This window comes from Conger conger, chromosome 7, assembly GCF_963514075.1.
Source record: "Conger conger chromosome 7, fConCon1.1, whole genome shotgun sequence".
NCBI lineage: Eukaryota > Metazoa > Chordata > Actinopteri > Anguilliformes > Congridae > Conger > Conger conger.
Window position 1 is genome coordinate 45,741,011 of NC_083766.1, and position 15,118 is coordinate 45,756,128.

The window sequence follows — 15,118 nt, forward strand, 5'->3', positions numbered from 1 at the left end:
CCAATTCAAAATTGATATGGACAGAATTATTATTTCAAAAGGAGGCTAAACGAGTGTTCATTCAGTAAAGTAAACCTCAAAGGAAGTTTTTTTGATAATTTCTGTTGATAAAAGAAAAATATAAAAACAAAATGCAACAATAACACTGAAAATCCCTTCGGGCTTCTTCTTTTTTTTTGTTGCTAAAAGTCTCGGGATTGATCCACGCCTGTCGCCAGTCTTAATGTTGAAGCGAGAGAAGGAGCAGCCATGGACATAAAAGAACGCAAACCATATCGCTCGCTGACGGTCAGGCCGGACGCAGAACGCCGCTACACCAGCTCGTCGGCTAACAGTGAGGACGGCCGCCCGCAGCCCAAGTCCTATAGCTCCAGTGAGACGCTCAAAGCCTTCGACCAGGACTCCAGGCTGGCCTACGGCAGCCGCCTCAAAGACCTGGTGCACCAGGAGGCCGACGAGTTCCTCCGGCAAGGTGAGTGCATTGCCAAATTCGCTCAATGGGCTACACAGTTTGACAACAGTAAATTTCAGGTTGTAATTTAAGAACATGAAAACAATGCAACATAAATGAATTTCCCCCACTGAACATTTCCCTCATTCGTTCCACTGCGGCCACCAGTTCACAGGCCAGTGGGTTGTCATGACTCGTGGTTCTTGAAAACTCAGCCCATAGACAAATGTATGTTTGGGGCCTAAAAACAGCCATCATGATGAATGGAAAAGTGGTATATGGAAACCAAGTATGTGACTTCCCTTCTCACTTCCCTCCACTGGCTACCTACACTCACCGAGCACTTTATTATTATACCTACTTATTAATGTGATTATCTAATTAGTCAATTGTGTGGCAGCAGTCCAATGTACACAATCATGTAGATACAGGTCAGGAGCTTCAGTTAATGTTCACATCAATAATCAGAATGAGGAAAAAATATGATCTAAGTGACTTTGACTGTGGAATGACTGTTGGTGGCAGAGTCTCTCAGAAACTGCTGATCTCCTGGGATTTTCACGCATGCTAGTCTCTTGAGTTTGCAAAGAATGGTGCAAAAAACCAAAAAAAATCCAGTGAGCAGCAGTTCTGTAGACATATAGGCCTTGTAAATGAGAGACATCAGAGGAGAATTTCCAGACTGGTCAAAGCTGACAGGAAGGTGACAGTAACGCAAATAACCATACATTGCAACAGTGGTATGCAGCAGAGCATCTCTGAACACACAACGCATCATAACTCTTAAGTGGATAGGCTACAGCAGTAGAAGTCTAAAAAGTCTTATAAATACCCAATAAAGTGGTAAAGTGAGTGTATGTCACTTCCCTTCTCACTTCCCTCGACTGGCTACCTATTTCAGCTTGCATTAATTTCCAAAACTTGATTTTTAAAAACTAAACTCACCCCATAGACAAATGTATTATCAGTAAACGAAAAAAAAGAAAATAAATGTGATGTAATTACCATTTTATGATATTAAGATTATTATTATGATTATTATTATTAGTAGTAGTAATAGTAGTAGTGGTAATGGTGGTAGTAGTCATAGTAGCAGTGTATAGCTTATCTGTTTGTTTTATGCATTAGGTATTTTATGTTCTTCTTAATTGCTTTATGTTTTGTTTTCTAGTGATAAGGGCATGAGAAGTTTTGCCTTGCATAGTATTTACGGTCAACTTCAGATTTTACCAAATGCAGCTGTGTTGTCGTTTGTCTATCGGTGAATATATTATATTTCAAATTAAAGCACAGTGCAAGGTTTGACTCTAGGACCCCCCCTTCCCCACAAACACCACCACTGTCTGTGTGGCAGACAGTGTCTCTTCAGAGCGGTTGTGTGAAACTTGAGCTCAGGGCCCAACCGCAGCCCCTTGATCTTGTTAAGCCAGTGGTTTTGGAGGAGATTGGTGGGAAGTAAAAGGGGGCAGAGGGTAGCTGGGGTCACAGTGACTGTAGATTAGCTCAGTCTTTAAAGGCTCATAGAGGCAGCAACACTGGCAGCTTTAGCCGTTGCTGTTAGTTAGCAGTTGGATGTCATGTTGTGTGACAGGGCTAAAATGGGAACCTTCAGGAAATTAAAAAAAGAAGCCATCTTGCCAAGCGCAGTTCTGTCAGCAGAAATAGGTTAATTCAGAACATAATTAATTGGGCATAAAGTGAACACTTAGGCTGCCTGTTTTATTTATGTATTTTGCTTGTTTGCCTCAAAAGGCTGTGTAGGACAGAGGAATTTATGCATTTATTTGGTGAATATCTGATTGTTGACCATTTCAGGCTCCCTCAGTCTTCAAAAGGCCAGAGTAGGAGTGTGTGGTGTGAAAATGAATGTACTTCCTCAGATTCATCACATATAAATTCAGTCCTTGGGTTAATTAGGATGTCAAATTTAATTCCTGTTTAACCCTTTTTAGCATTCATTCCTTTTATCAGGGTGCATCATCCGGTTCTGTCTGTATAACCTATTTTAAGATGCCATTGCTTTAGCAACAAAAGTTCCTTATCTTGTAACATGTGGGTGGTAAAACAAGTCAAGGTAATGTCAATGTCCTTCTCACGACACAGGTCCACCTGCATAATAGTTTCTCATTCTAAAAATGTTCTAACTCTTCAGAAACGTCAATAAAATGTCCATTGTTATTTAGAATTTCTCTGGAGGAATTATCATTGTCTGTTTCGGCATTGGATACTTCTACAAAAGTACTTGTACATAGAAATACTATTATCTACATTTTGTATAAGCTTTCTCGAACACAGTGAGCCCAAGTACAAGTGTCTCTGACCAGTATTGGTAATGTACTTGCAGAGATAAAGCGTTACCCCCATCTGTTTGTAATAACTATGGGCATGTTATTGAAGTGATGACTAAAAAGCATTTTAGCTAATAACATTACATTTCCATCGGTGTATAGTTTTCTAGGCTTGCCTTTGTAGCAAAACCGTAGCATTTTCAACATGCTTGCTGAGACTGTTGCGTTTTGGCAAAAACAGTTCTTGAGATTTTATGCCAAAAAAGATAAACAGAAAATAGATTTTGCGATTCCTATGTCTAAATGAAGAGATTCAAAGGAATCTCTTGTCTGGGTGAATATTTCTGAGGAAGACAGTGAAAACACCGTTGGAAGATTTTTCCCATTTTCTCCCAATTTGGTGGCCATTTATACCGTTTTCTTTTCAATCGCACATGTACTGCTGAGGAAACACTGCTATAACCCTGCCCCGGCAGCCGGAAGGAGATCGGCAGGCCTTCTTCAATCTCTGTCGCTGAACAATCAGGGGTGCTTGTATGCGGCAATCCTCCCTGCCGAGTCCCCCCCATCCAGAATTCAGAACCATTGTTACATTTGTAACCCCCAGTGATCTGCAAGATTTTTTTCTGATTTTACCAGTATCTAAAGAGTTATACATATCTAAAATATGGCTTATGTCTTCCCTTGCTTTGCAAATGCGAAGCATAAAGGATTTTAATTGGTTTGTATTATCCATTGGCCCTTCTGAATGCTTGCTTGTGTTGTAGCACAATGCCTTTATGCTGCAAATACTTCAGTCGTCAATATTGGAGTTTGCTACTGAGTTTCTGCAGTGGGATGAAAGAAAGGGCTGTGACAGTGTTATTGTTGTTTCACATCCGTGTGGTTGCCAGATTGGAAGTTGGATAATGGATTGCTGGCAGTTGGGCCGAGGGCTTGCCATGAATTTAGATTTCGGCTTAAATATGGAATGTGGATTTCCCTCCCCTGCTTCACTGAAACACATGGCATATTGGCATATTCTATGTGCACTGAAGAAGAAAGAAATTGACATGATGGGGAACTGGCATTCATGCACACTGCAATGAATAGCCATATGGCATCTTTGTTTGACGATACCAAATTGATAAAAAATCCCCCTCACAAGTAACATATAGTGTCATATTTATGTATATTAACATGTCTGAGAGTTTGGCAGAAGACTAAAGATGAGCAATTAAGAATACAAAAAGATTTTATCTGATTTGAGTCAAGCCAGCCTCCATCTTGCCACATGTGTCAGATACACGTACGTGCTGTGAAAGATTGTACGTGCTGTGAAAGATAAAAGAGTAGAATGGCTGTTTGTGCTTATCTTACTAATGCAGTGGATAATATAGCTGTTCATGCTGGATTAATGCTTTCCGTACAGGAGTTATGACAAGCACTGCTTCATGAGAAATGCAAATGTCACATTCATATATAAAAGCATGAAGCGCTTATCAGGAGAGCAGGAGTTAATAATTTGCAACTAAAAATTCCAAAAGGGATACAATCAGTGACCACTTTATTAGGTAGTCCTGTACACCAGCTTGTTAATGATATGCAGCTGAAATGCCAGAATGGGGAAGAAATGTGATCTAAGTGATCTTCTTTCCCTTATTTCACTCTGTAAATCGCCTTTCTGACATTCCTCTGTGAAAAGCGCTATACAAATAAAATTGAATTGAATTCTTTGTGCAGACTTCTCACTCCGGGACCTTGGTTTTGGCGACGCTATGCCATCCCACGGTGCAGGATACCACGGGGACTTGGGGATGCAGCACCGCGGGTACTCCGTCAGCGTCGGCTCGGATGCAGACACCGAGACGGAAGGCATCATGTCCCCGGAGCATGTGGTCCGACTCTGGGGACGGAATGCCAAATCCGGCCGGAGCTCCTGCCTCTCAAGCCGGGCCAACTCCAACCTGACACTCACCGACACCGAACACGAGAACACGGAGAACGGTAAGGCAGGAAGGGTCTTACATTTACATTTTATATTTTAGTCATTTGGCAGACGCTTTTAATCCAAAGCGATTTACAAGTGCATAGGTTCTACCATAAGTCAAAGCATCACATCCAGAACTAGCAAAATACACATGAAATGCTGTTCTAAACATAGTTGTCATCATAAGTGCATTTTTTTTTTTTTTCGGGGGGGCGGGCTTGGTTAGACAAGGATAGGGATATCAGGAAGGAGGGGCAGGGGAAATCAGGAGGGAGGACTAAGATAGAGTTTGAAAAGGTGGGTTTTGAGTCTGCGTCGAAATAGGGGGAGGGATTCTGCTGCTCTGACAGTGGTAGGCAAGTCATTCCACCACTGAGAAACCAGAACGGAAAACAGGCGTGAATGTGCAGCTCGACCGCCAGGTGCACGTAGAGAGGGAACCATAAGGCGACCAGAGCTGGCAGACCGGAGTGGTCTAGCTGGGGAGTAGGAAGTGATTATGGATTGTATGTAAGGTGGGGCAATCCCCTTAGCAGCCTGAAATGCCAACACTAGGGCCTTGAAACGGATGCGTGCGGCAATAGGAAGCCAGTGGAGGCCAATGAGAAGCGGGGTGACATGAGCCGACCTGGGCTGACTGGTGATCAGGCGGGCTGCAGCATTCTGGACCAGCTGGAGGGGCTTGATGGCACACGCTGGGAGACCGGCTAGGAGGCACCTCCATGCACAGGTTTAACACTTCTGTGCTTTGGGCATTTCACCTTGAAATATAAACCAATTGTCAGTTCGTTAAAGCTGTCTTCTGGAAATGGTTCTCTTGAGTTCTGCTGAATTTTCTCTCCGAAATTTAATTAATTAATTTACTGTAGAGTCAGTAGCTTGAAGTTGGTTCATTTTGGTGTCCTCGATTGGTGTGAGGTTTATTTTATGTAATATTATGTACTATGTAAAGACTAAGATGATAGATAGATAGATAGAGAGAGAGAGACAGAGAGAGAGAGAGAGAGAGAGAGAGAGAGAGAGAGAGAGAGATCTCACTGTTGATGACATAAAGGGCCTGTAAATAGAACCCATCTTTGCAGTCTCATTCTTCCTGTTGCCTGATATTTCTTAATAGCCCCCAAAGGCCCAATGACTCTCTCCTCACTTACAAGGTTACACTGTTCCCGAAATCTGACACTATAAAGCACATCAAGTGTGGATATTATTAAGCCAGTGACAGTTGGAACAAAATGCATCTGGGTAAATTTAGTTAATAAATTTACGTTGATTTGCATAGTGTAGTTCATGCGTTTACTATGAAAACACATAATGTATCCCTGCTTAGCACCCAGTTTTTAAGCTCTTTTGAAATAGTATTTAAGAGCCGTGTGTGACTCTGCCTCAGCAAATCCATTTGTTCTCTGGTGGCAAAAACTATGATTGTGACTGATGCTTTCAGTTCAAAGCCTTTCTCCACTTCTCAAACCCAATCCCTCTCCGGAAGGATTTTTCCAGGGCAATCCAGGTAGAGAGCCACCACACTCAAGGGTATGAATGAGATGTGCCATTTAGTATACAAAAACAAAGGACTGTGTCACACTAACTGCAAGCAAGGATTAATTTGAATGAATTCAGATCACAAAAATGTCCAGATTAATCACAGATGGCTGATGGGTGGGTGAGAAAAAATTCATAAAAGAAATTATTTCAATAAAATACGTATGATGTTTCCATGGATAATTTTGACAGAAACCTGATTCTGCAGTAAGCTACATCTTATTAACTATCTCCATGTTACATTGTTACAACACTTGGAGAACTTGGAGAACTTCTGAATCCAATGATTTGAATGACTGAAATGCTGCATTTTTAACATAATTTAAGTTCAAACACCAAGGACAACCATGTGAAAAGAAAGGTTGTGTTTAAAGGAGCACTGTCATGCTTGTTTCAGTTGAGATTATTTTGATTAAATGCTTAAATTCTGTGTGTAGGGTTGTCTGGGTGTATTTTTCAAATCACCGTCAGTGTAGCCATTTCCTACATATGGGGCAAAACTTCTGAGGGCAAACGCATCCAGTGATGTCACTGGACATGATTGGCTTGAATCTCCAACCTATTTTGATACAGCTTGTTAGCTAGATATTTACTTCCTCGTCGCTTAGTTGCCCTCCTGGACCCCTTGGTTGTGGATACTTGTTCCAATTAATCTGCAGCAGAAGTTGGTATGTACTGCAGGATGTAGCAAGGGTTCAAAGTTATTATTGGAAGTGATCCGTGTTTGATTTCTGCCAACAGCCGTTGCTCTCGGTCCGTCGCATTTGTAGCAGCAAAGGCTCTCCATCTCGGTAGGCATGGGTTCACAGTTCACAGTTCACAGTTCCCAGTTCACAGTTCCCACACCAATTTCTGTTCCCACTTCTCTGATCTCTGTTTGCTTTGGCTATCTTGTCCTCCGCTGTCTGTCTCTCTTGCACACACAGTTCTCCCTCTGTAAATTCTGGTTCAAAACTGTATGGTTGTAGTTCTTCATCAAAATCTAAAAGCGCGTCCTCTAACTCGCGAAGTCAGAGCTGTCCACCATATAGCTCAGGCTACTCAAGTTAGGTTACATGTTATTTGTATGCTAACGTTACCATATTTTTGTTGGAGTGTCGTGGGATCGCCTGGATGGGTGGCCGCCCATAAACCAGTGTCTGCGTTCAAGGGTGGAGGTTGAGTGTCCGTTATCTTCTGGGAAACACGGGCTGGCCGTGTTTGCTCTTAGACGTTTTGCCCCATATTTGCCCCATATATAACGGCTACACTGAGTGATTTTAAAAATGCCTACACAGAATTTAAGCATTTAATCCAAATAATCTCACCTGTAACAAGTGTGACAGTGCTCCTTTAATTTTACACTTTGTGTTAGCAGTTGGCTGTACAAAGCAAATTGTAAATTAGAATATCAAAAGATGGTGGAAAAACAAAGAAATCTCATCGCTTTTACATGCTATTGTATTTAATTGTTCACCCAACGTATGCTGGGATAGGCTCCAGGCCCCCTGCGACCTTGTTCAGGATAAGCGGGTAAAGATAATGGATGGATGGATGGATGTATTTAATTGTCCATAGCATACATATTGTGTTTTGCAATATAGTCATATATATTATAGTGAATGAAAGTGAATATAAATGGAATGCAGGAGTTAATTAAGAACTAACATATTGTTTGCCTTTGCAAGCAGTTTAATCTCTTTAATCTCAAGTTCTTTATTCTAACCAAAGCCCAGCTTTTCTTCTGTGCCTGTGTGGTTTCTTTAACTGGAGGCATTAAGCACACATATAATGAATACTGACTCATACAGGTCTAATGTTCCAGCGATTTGAATCCCATTATACCTAATGTGCTTATGCAGTGACTGCTGTGGCAGCTATTGCCGCAGTGACCCATCTCAGTGTGGTGTTTTACAGTGTACTGTACATCCCAATGTAGTGCTTTTTGTATTTTTCAGGACTAATCAGAGCCCCTCGGTTGCTATTATGTTCAGTGAACAACCATGTGACAACATTTTATTGGCTAACACTGCAACAGTGCTGTCCTGATTTTCTCTGTTATTGCATATGTGTCAGATCTTGAGACAAAATTGAACCTGACTAAACACAAATTACATTTTAAAATTATTATTTAATTTTCAATGAAATAATAATGAATCAATATGATTAAATATCACATCACCCCTATGTATTAAAATAATTGCCACCATAAACACAATGCAGTAACTGGTCGCAGCAGTAATTGCAACCACTTGCTTCCTATAATTTGATATCAGTCTTTCACATTTTAGCTCACTCCCCTTTGCAGAACTGCTTTAATTCAGACAGGAAATCCGATAGGAATCAGACATGAAATCAGATAGGGGGAAAATACATTTTCATGGCACTGTCAGTATTATCCTATTGTCATAAAGTGACATAATAATAATACTCTGTGAGCAGTGACAATGTCTGATCAAACATAGGTGTACTAGCATGGCCACTTTTAGTATTGACACTGCTCATAGGTTAAACTGAATTTACTGAACTGAACGACGTGCTTGTGTTGTTTTATTATTTTAGATTACTATTTTTTCACCCAACCACCTGCACAGAAATTATGGATTTGCATATGGCTCTGAGAAACTGAAACTTTTCTTTGCTAAAAACAAAGTTTCATTATTATCTAATTAACGATACCAGTTTCAAATATGTTATTTGTGACAATACAGCAAGTGTGGAGGAGAATTATTTTTGCCTCCCTTGAGACAGTCAAGATCAGGGGAGAAGCTTCTGCCACTGATCTGGGCCTGTGCAGGTGCATGCCATAGCAAGATTTCGGCTTTTTTATTTATTTTTCACTATTGCTTTCTTTTCTACTATTCAACTTTTTTACTATTCCAGTCAGTTTCTTTTCCAAGAGTCAAAGAGAGTGTCCATGTTTAAAATAGAGGCTGCCGTCCGGTCTGAGCTGCCACTGCCTTAATTAGCAGCAGATACACAAAGGCGAGCCTGCAGTTATCGGTGCCCGGTTTTGCCCGGTGGAAATGTTCACATGGGGTCTGCTTGGAGGAACTGCAGCCCGGGCAGCTGTTGCCATGGTGACCTTTTGCCGCCGGAGGCACTGCCATCGGCGATGTCAGTGGGGTGAGGTGACCCGGTGTCATGGCGGCAGGGAAGGGGGGGAATGCAGACTGTTCCCCTCTCTCCTACCCTCTCGTTTCTCATTCCCCTTCCATATGCGCATGTTCGTTTTGGGAGTGGGGTTGGGCAAGGCTTTTGAGAAGGGATTGTTGCTGTACAAATGTTTTGTTCAGCCATATGCCGTCCATCTTATACAGCCTTTCCTCTTTCTAGTTCCATCATGGGCCCTTCTTCTTTAGCACCAACACTCCTCCAAGGGTGGGGGGGGGGTCCAACGTCCATTATAAAACATTACATTACAGTTTTTATCCAAAGTGACTTATATTTTATTAGATTAGGCAAGGGACAATCCCCCCTGGAGCAAGGTGGGGTTAAAGGCCTTGCTTAAGGGCCCTACATCTGCATGGATCTTATCTCGGCTACACTGGGGCCGAGGCTGCAGATTGCCCCATCCTGTAAGTGCATTGCTGCTTGAGTCATGCTGAAGCAAGGCATTGCACCAACATTCAATAGAATGAGGGGACCTTGATGGGAAAAGACAAAGTCAAATTGCTGTTGCTCATCTAGCCTCTCCCAAGGATGAGATGGTTTCAGATGGCCAAGATGACTGTTTTTTTGAGCACCAGAGGTCACTTTTGAGTTGCACATGAATGAATGTCTTCCTCTAACTCATGCTGAGCCTGATTTCCTGAGCTCAATATAAATGTGATGAAAAAGTTAACATTGCAGGCTTCAGAGCCTAGTCCATGCTTGTACACTCTCCTGAATTGATAGTGAACATTACAGCAATGACTGCTGATTGTACACTCAGTGAGCACTTTATTAGGTAGACCTGTACACCAGCTTGTTAATGCAAATATTTCATCAGTCAATCATGTGGCAGGAACTAAGTGCATAAAAGCATGCAGACATGGTCAAGAGGTTCAGCTGTTTTTGAAGTGAATTTGACTGTGGAATGTTGGTGCCAGACAGGGTCATCTCAGAAATAGCTGATCTCCTTGGATTTTCAAGCTCTAGAGTTTGCAGAGAATGGTGAGAATAACAAAAAACATCCAGTGAGCAGCAGTTATGCCAGCAAAAATGAGAGAGGTCAGAGGAGAAGGGTCAGACTGGTCAAAGCTGACAGGAAGTAACGGAAATAACCACGCATTACAACAGTGGTATGCAGAAGAGCATCTCTGAACACACAATACATCAAACATCTAAGTGGATAGGCTACAGCAGCAGAAGACCAATAAGTCAAAAATTAATAAAGTCTAATAAATACCTAATAAAGTGCTTGGTGAGTGTATATTATTGGGCTTTACAAATTGGGAGAAAAAGAACAAATAAAAAATGTATTTGCCCTTAGCTGTGAGACAGCCTGTGGCAGAATGAGGAGGGGAATAGAAATGGTTGTTTACAAATACCTTTCTCATTCACAGCCTCTCAGACTTTGGAATTGGGCTCAGTTTGAAGTTATTATTGCTGCTGATAATCAATCTCTCCCTTTCTCTGAAGAACCCTGGGGGAAGGTTATGTTCACTCTAACATTTCCCGAGTTCCCTGTATTCTCCTGGGAACCCAATGCTAATGAAAGAAGTAGATTATAGAAATGAGAAAGGTGTCTCTGAAACTTCCAAAACGCCTCCATCACTGACAGCAAATGTAAAGTATGTGAGGGTTTCTTCAGACCTTTGAGCTGCATATTTACTGCATGAAAGACCTGTGCTCTAGAGGCCAGATAAAGTGATTTGCTCATAATTGGATGTGGGTTATATGTCATTGATCTTTTCAAGACTGTGTTGTGATGTGTGGTTCCTAATCCAGTAGCATGAGAGACTGATACTTTCCTTTTACAATAGTGTTGTTCTTATCAATAGACAAAAGTCTGGTTGATCTTTGGACATGTTGTACTTGGATTGTGTCTGTTTATGCGGTTGGTCTAAATATTAATAAAATATTGCAACACTTGACAGTGTATGGCTAAATGTACTGTTATATTATAATAATTCACAAAATTCCAATTCAATTTGGAATAAAATGAAAAGGAATGTCTGAGATTGTGCCTTACATTGATATTTATGCTAATTTATGCTAATGATAAATTAGCAATGAAAGAACTGCTTGCTGTTTTTAGTAAACAACAAACTGCACACCTGGATCTTCCCCTCCTCCACCTGGGATAATCTGACCACTTCTCATTGCTCCTACTCCCCAAATACACACCACTCATCAGATGTGTGAAACAATTGGTGAGGACAACAAAGGTGTGGCCAGAGGGGGCCAGCAGCAGTTTTACCACTGACTGCAGTTTGCCATTCATGTCACCCCAGACTCCCACACAGAAACATATGCTTCATCTGTACTGGACTTCACCAGGACATGCATTGTCAATGTCACCACCCACAAACCGATAAGAACTTTCCCCAACCAGAAGCCTTGGATGGACAGCGAGGTCCGACTGCTGAAGGCACACTATTAAATCGGACTGCCATTAGATCTGGCTGCACGGGGCCTACAGCTCATCCAGGGCTAACCTGAAGAGGGGCATCAGGAAAGCCAAACACCAGTACAAACTTCCACAATAACTCCAATCCCCAAGCATATGGCTGGGAATCCAGGCCATCACACACTACAAACCCAAAAACACATCACCCCCAACCAACGACGCCTTCCTTCCAAACGAGGTAAACCTATGCTTGCTTTGCCCGGGACAACAGAGAACCAGCCATCAAAGCTGAACTCCCCCCAGATGAACAGCCCCTCACACTTCACCACCGATGTGTATTCAGTACTGAGCAGGGTGAATACACATTAAGCTGCGGGACCTGATGCTATCCCTGGCCGTGTGCTCAAGGCCTGTGCTGGCCAGCTGACTGAGATTTTCAACCTGTCACAAGCCCAGGCAGTTGTTCCCACATACAGTTATTGCAGATAAAATCAAACAAAGTGAAATTGGCTATACAATTTAGTTTAGTTAATCTCAGTCTCAACTATATTGTGTCATTCCATCACTTCCTGTTTCACTACACTATAAAAAATGAGGCAACAAGCATGCAAGATCCCTTTGCAAACCACGGGAAAGGCCACATACATGCGCAATGTTTCGTCTCTACCAGTGGAGGCTGGTGACTTCCAGAATTGAGGAGGCCATTTTTTTCCGCTTGCTCACTTCACTCGCGATGGAATGTTCCCTGTTCTCTTATCTGTCTTTGTGCTGGCCAAAGGCATACTATTTGGAGTGTAAGCTACAGTCAGAAAGTTCTGGCTGATGAAATTCATTGTGCAGAGCTTAGCCTTGTGCCTTCCTGAAGAAATGACATTGCTGTAAGTCTATGAGCCTGCCTGATAATTAAGCTGAGAAATGACATTTGGATGTAATATAAATGCCAAGTGAACATGTGTAAAAGGCAGGAATTTTAATTATGTAGTTAAAAACAATTTTGTTTAGCTTACATTTTTCATTCTTCTACAGCTTCAACATGTAATCACCAATTTAATCAAGTTTAGCATATAAAAAAGATAAGATAACACTTTCTTTATCATATGTAGTTTTATTCAATATATTTAATATAAAATATGTAAAAATATGGTTCCAGTTGGCTTTATCTAACGTTAACGTTATCCACTAGAGGGCAGCACTCTATTCGTATTTAGAGTGAATTTCCTCACAGAGCAACAATTCGGTAATTTGATATGGAAGATTATTAAATTGACTTGTAATAAAACGAAATGGACTACATTCAAAATAAAACTGTTCAATAAATCCCAAATGGTGTCTAACATGACCTATTGAATGTCATTCTCACTCCCTAGTATCTGGAATCTGCATATCTCCAGCCCAAGATCTCAAATTGCGCTAGAATCTCGCCGACTTCCGAGGTAGTTTTAAGCAAAAGTGTTTGGCCAAATGAGCTATAAACTCGTACCCACTATGGCGAGTGTTTGTTTGACTGAAGTGACTAGCGAATTCTCAAAATGGCTTCTGTGTTGAATAGGAAAGGAAAGGATAGTTGATTCCAAATGAACCAGTAGCATGTGATTGGACGAACAAAATGTCAATCTTTCAGCCCTGGACACAATGCATGGTGAGGCCAGGCCTCCGTTGCCCACCCATTTTCAGTGATCTGGCCAATCACATATTGGCATGAAAAAAAATGCATTACATTGCCTTCTATGAGAATCTCATTTCCTAGGGGAGGCCTGGCCTCCCTTAATACAAACTGATAGGGAAATCTGGCCTGTTGCTTTACAATTGCAATATTGGGTTTTAGCCATGGGAAAATTTAGATTTATGAACAAAACTAAAATAATATGAATATAAAAAATAAAAAATATGTTTTTTGTTCAAATAAATAAATAAAATAAATATATTTATTGTTTTTTTTAAATCTCTCTCTTCTCTCAAATTATTGGGGAGGCCAGGCCTCCTCCACCTCTATGGAGGAGCCTCCACTGGTCTCTACACATCTGATATTTATTTCAGCTGCCATCTGCACTTTCTGCCTATGCAATTTATGCAATGTATTGCACTTTTTTGCTACAACTATTATTAATATAATATTACTATCATAAAACAATGCAATAATATTATTTGTTATTACTGCCCTTTAACTAATATTTGCGCTACTACTAATAAAACTGATTCTGATTCTGAATCTAATTCTGACAAATTTATAATTAAAACAGTGAGCAGTATATATTTAGTAGCATGTGAACTATTTTTTGGACTTAAGTCTTCTGCTGCTACTTAGAGGTTTGACGCGTTGTGTGTTCAGAGATGCTGTTCTGCATTGCACTGTAATGTGTGGTTATTTGCGTGACTGTCACCTTCCTGTCTGCTTCAACCAGTCTGGCCCTTCTCTGTTGACCTCTCTCATCAACAAGGTGTTTCAGTCCACAGAACTGCCACTCACTAGATGTTTTTTGTTTTTCTCACCATTCTGAGTAAACTCTAAGGGCTGAAGATCTGCGTGAAAATCTCGGGAGATCAGCAGTTACAAAAATACTCAAACCAGCCGTCTGGCACCAACAATCATGCGACAGTTGAAATCACTGATATAAACATTTTTCCCCATTCTGATGGTTGATGTAAACTTACAGCCCTAATTCAGCAAATAAGTGAACTTATTATTGGAATAAAAACCAGCATACACGGTCCTCCATGGCACTGAGACCACTGGTGTAAGGTCCACTGGTGTAGGGTCTCATATCTGTGGCTAAAACATCCCAAGGACCATTGTTTTTTATTTTGCCCATTATAATCTGCTGGGAAAGGCTGTCCAAATGCTGCTGACTTTACTGCCTGTGTGTTGCTTCATATTTTGTCTAATTTCACCGATAGACACGGTAAGCTGGTGTCAATGCAGGTGAGCTGACATGTTTGTGGTTTTGGTGGTGTCTAGTCTTGGTTTTAGTCTGTGAAGATTGTATTAGAAATTAGAAGGGTCCTGTCATGAAGACCTGAGGACAAACTATGGCTAAAAAATCAATAGACTGAGAGGACAGAGGATTAATTAAGAAGGATAGTGCAGAAACTGGATTTATGAAGTACAGCAGTTTGCAAAGCCTTGAAAAAGAAATAAACTAGTGGACTCATTCACTAGGGAACTGTAAAATTGCTGTAAAATGTACGTAACATTTTGACTTCCATATACAGTGCAGTCCGTAAGTATTTGGACAGTTCCTATTCTTTTGACTCTGAAATCCAGCACATTGGAAGGTGTTCCAAACTATTGATTGTTCTATTGTTTGACCTATATCTCCTCAATGTTTTAAATCTTATTT

General features: G+C 41.0%; 1 protein-coding gene across 8 annotated transcripts in view; it reads left to right on the top strand.

The window, feature by feature from the left end:
* The first annotated feature begins 225 nt into the window (after nt 1-225).
* Nucleotides 226-15,118, top strand: part of LOC133132631 (teneurin-4-like) — a 208,475-nt gene continuing 193,582 nt past the window's right edge. For 4 of the 8 annotated variants that reach the window (XM_061248181.1, XM_061248183.1, XM_061248185.1 and 1 more), the window contains exons 1-2: nt 250-478; nt 4,462-4,725. In XM_061248181.1, coding sequence (XP_061104165.1) covers nt 250-478; nt 4,462-4,725 — 493 coding nt within the window. Of the gene's footprint in view, nt 479-4,455; nt 4,726-11,852; nt 11,863-15,118 lie in introns of all 8 variants that reach the window. The other 4 variants (XM_061248180.1, XM_061248184.1, XM_061248187.1 and 1 more) reach the window with 3 other exon arrangements.